Source organism: Mizuhopecten yessoensis, unplaced genomic scaffold, assembly GCF_002113885.1.
Source record: "Mizuhopecten yessoensis strain PY_sf001 unplaced genomic scaffold, ASM211388v2 scaffold716273, whole genome shotgun sequence".
Classification (NCBI taxonomy): Eukaryota; Metazoa; Mollusca; class Bivalvia; order Pectinida; family Pectinidae; genus Mizuhopecten; species Mizuhopecten yessoensis.
The window spans coordinates 314,928-317,425 of record NW_018480034.1 but is presented as its reverse complement, the minus strand read 5'-3'; the positions used below and the strand labels follow the sequence as shown (position 1 = coordinate 317,425).

At 34.3% G+C, this 2,498-nt stretch overlaps 1 protein-coding gene across 1 annotated transcript in view; it reads left to right on the top strand.

Moving 5' to 3' along the window:
- LOC110442499 (structural maintenance of chromosomes protein 1A-like) overlaps positions 1-2,498 on the top strand; it is a 29,538-nt gene that overhangs the window by 19,861 nt on the left and 7,179 nt on the right. The window contains exons 16-20 of the mRNA XM_021486143.1: positions 163-231; positions 391-524; positions 1,053-1,174; positions 1,693-1,778; positions 2,241-2,459. Coding sequence (XP_021341818.1) covers positions 163-231; positions 391-524; positions 1,053-1,174; positions 1,693-1,778; positions 2,241-2,459 — 630 coding nt within the window. The remainder of the gene's footprint in view (positions 1-162; positions 232-390; positions 525-1,052; positions 1,175-1,692; positions 1,779-2,240; positions 2,460-2,498) is intronic.

Sequence of the window (2,498 nt, the reverse complement as noted above, 5' to 3'; positions counted from 1 at the left end):
TTTTTTTAAAGATACCAGTGTCTCTTGAAAATTTTCAAAATTGCTAACTTAATTTTATATATTCATGGGATAAGCGTGGGTCAGTTGTTTGTGAATCTTTGTCTCAAACTTGAACAGGTTTCATTCTGACATAAAATAATTGATGCTCTTATCTTTTTGTAGCTGAACAAACATCTCACACAGAATGAGAAGGATCTCAACACATACAATGAGATGCTCAAGTCTTTTGATGTAAGTAAAAGATTTATTATCAATCATTCAACCAAATATACAGTACATAGGGTAACAGATATCCTTCAGTTCATTGTAACTGTATACAAATTAAACTATTATTTATAATAAAGAGATATGTTATAAATGAAATATAGCAGCTAGTTTGTCATATTTCAGCCGAGGATACAAGAGATAGAGCGTCGTATGTCGGAGCGGGGTGAAAAGTTGAAGATTCTCAAGGAGAGAATGGACAGGGTTGAAGACGAGGTGTTCATGACGTTCTGTATCCAGATTGGTGTCGAGAACATCAGGTAATTTATTGTGCTGATATTATTGTGTTGAGGATTATAGCAAAACAGGAGGAACAGGTTTAAAGCCAACTAGTGCCAATATCTTAGTCTTTTTTTGTGTCTATAGACAAAAAAAAGATATCTTGAATGTTCACTTTTAAGTTCCTTCATTATGCCGATATAAAGCTGAAACCTTTTATTAATAGTTATCTGAATTCGTAGGGTTGTGGATTCAGTGTTGTGAACCGCAATTTATTCATGAATTATAATGCGCTTAACAAAAAGTGGAATGCAAACATTTCAGATTTTTTTTGAAATTGGTTGTCTGGACAGGTTTAGCATACTCAATTGGATTGAGTGGTCATCCTTAACTCTCAATTATTTTACCTCAAATTTTTTGTTGTATATTTTTGTCTAGAAAATGATTAAAAAAGTTACTTTCAGATCATTGTGTACGATCGTTGGCCAGAGCCTTGAACGTGTAGATTATTCAATAAGTTAACAAATACACCTACCACGTGAAACAAAGAACACTCTCTTTCCATACAGGCAATATGAAGAACGAGAGCTTAGAGTACAACAGGACAGAGCAAAGAAGAGGCTTGAATTTGAGAATCAGAAATTCAGATTACAAAACCAAATAGAATTTGAAAAATCCAGAGACACCATTGGTAAGCTATATAAAAAAATTGAGATGGAGCCGTTCAAGCAACATTAAAAAGCGAGAATTTTCAGTCACATTTTCTTTAATCTGTGTTACCTTTGCTCTAAAATGATGCTGCAATGCAAGGAAATTACATTCAGTAAATAGGTGTACCAATCAGAATGTGCAAAAAGTAATACTTTCTTGGTAGTTAATGTCCAGACCATATTACTTTTTGTATTAGAATGTATACGTCAGAGGAATAAGAAAGGAGAATTTCTGACAAATTTCTCTCCCAACAAATTTATGGCAAAAAAATAATGCCAATTGTAAAATTTGATTGTCAGGATGTTCATACTTTGACAGGAATGTTATCTGCCAGAAAACAGTAATACGGGAATATTCCAGGCTTGTTTTCTGTCAATATTGGATTGTAAGTTGCATCTGATTTAGTATAATACAAAAGCAGAAATTGAAACATGCTAGATAGTATGGGATAGAAATTGTACCCTAAACGATGAATTAATAGATGAATTCATTATACAGCAAACGTGAAAAAGTGGGAGAAAGCTTACCAGAACGATGAAAAAGAATTAGAAAAAGTGAAGAACGACGAAGCTCGCCATATGAAGGTAACGTATCTTATGGCAATGATAGAAGCCTGAAATAATGATCAGTGATTGACTGTTTAACAAGGTTTATGCAATTCTCTAGTCAAGATTTTCCTCTCTTACAAATAAGAGCACAATATATTGCAGATTTTATTTTATCCTGTTAGAGACGGTGTCTCTGATATTCAACATTTTTGTTAGGGCTTGCAGATTTTATAAGATGTGTAAAAAATATTTATTCTAAATTGACAAACTACTGCCCGAGGGGGAAATGAACATATGCCATACCCATTGTCATATGACTAGCACTTGCGAAGACATAAAACTGCAAACAAGAAAGAAAAACTTTTACCATGCAATTTGAATTTAAGATACGTGTTGAATCGGGAAACTACTCAAGTGTAGCTTAATTTAATGGGTAGACATGCATTATTCTACAGCCCTAAGTTGTATGTTTATACTAATTATTTGTGTTGTGTCCAGGTTATTGATGAAGAAATGCAGACACAGGAACGGTTAAAACAACAAAGGGTGACGTTCAAGTCACAAGTGGAAGACGAGGAGTCGGATATAAACGAGGTCCGGAAACGTCTGTCTGCACAGCAGAAGGAGATAAGTGCTGCTCAAAAACAGATCAACTCTGTGGAAACCAAATTAGAGCAGAAGCGTGCTGACAGACACAGTTTACTGAAAGCTTGTAAGGTAGGCCAACAGACTTGTGTCGGACTGGGAATATCAATA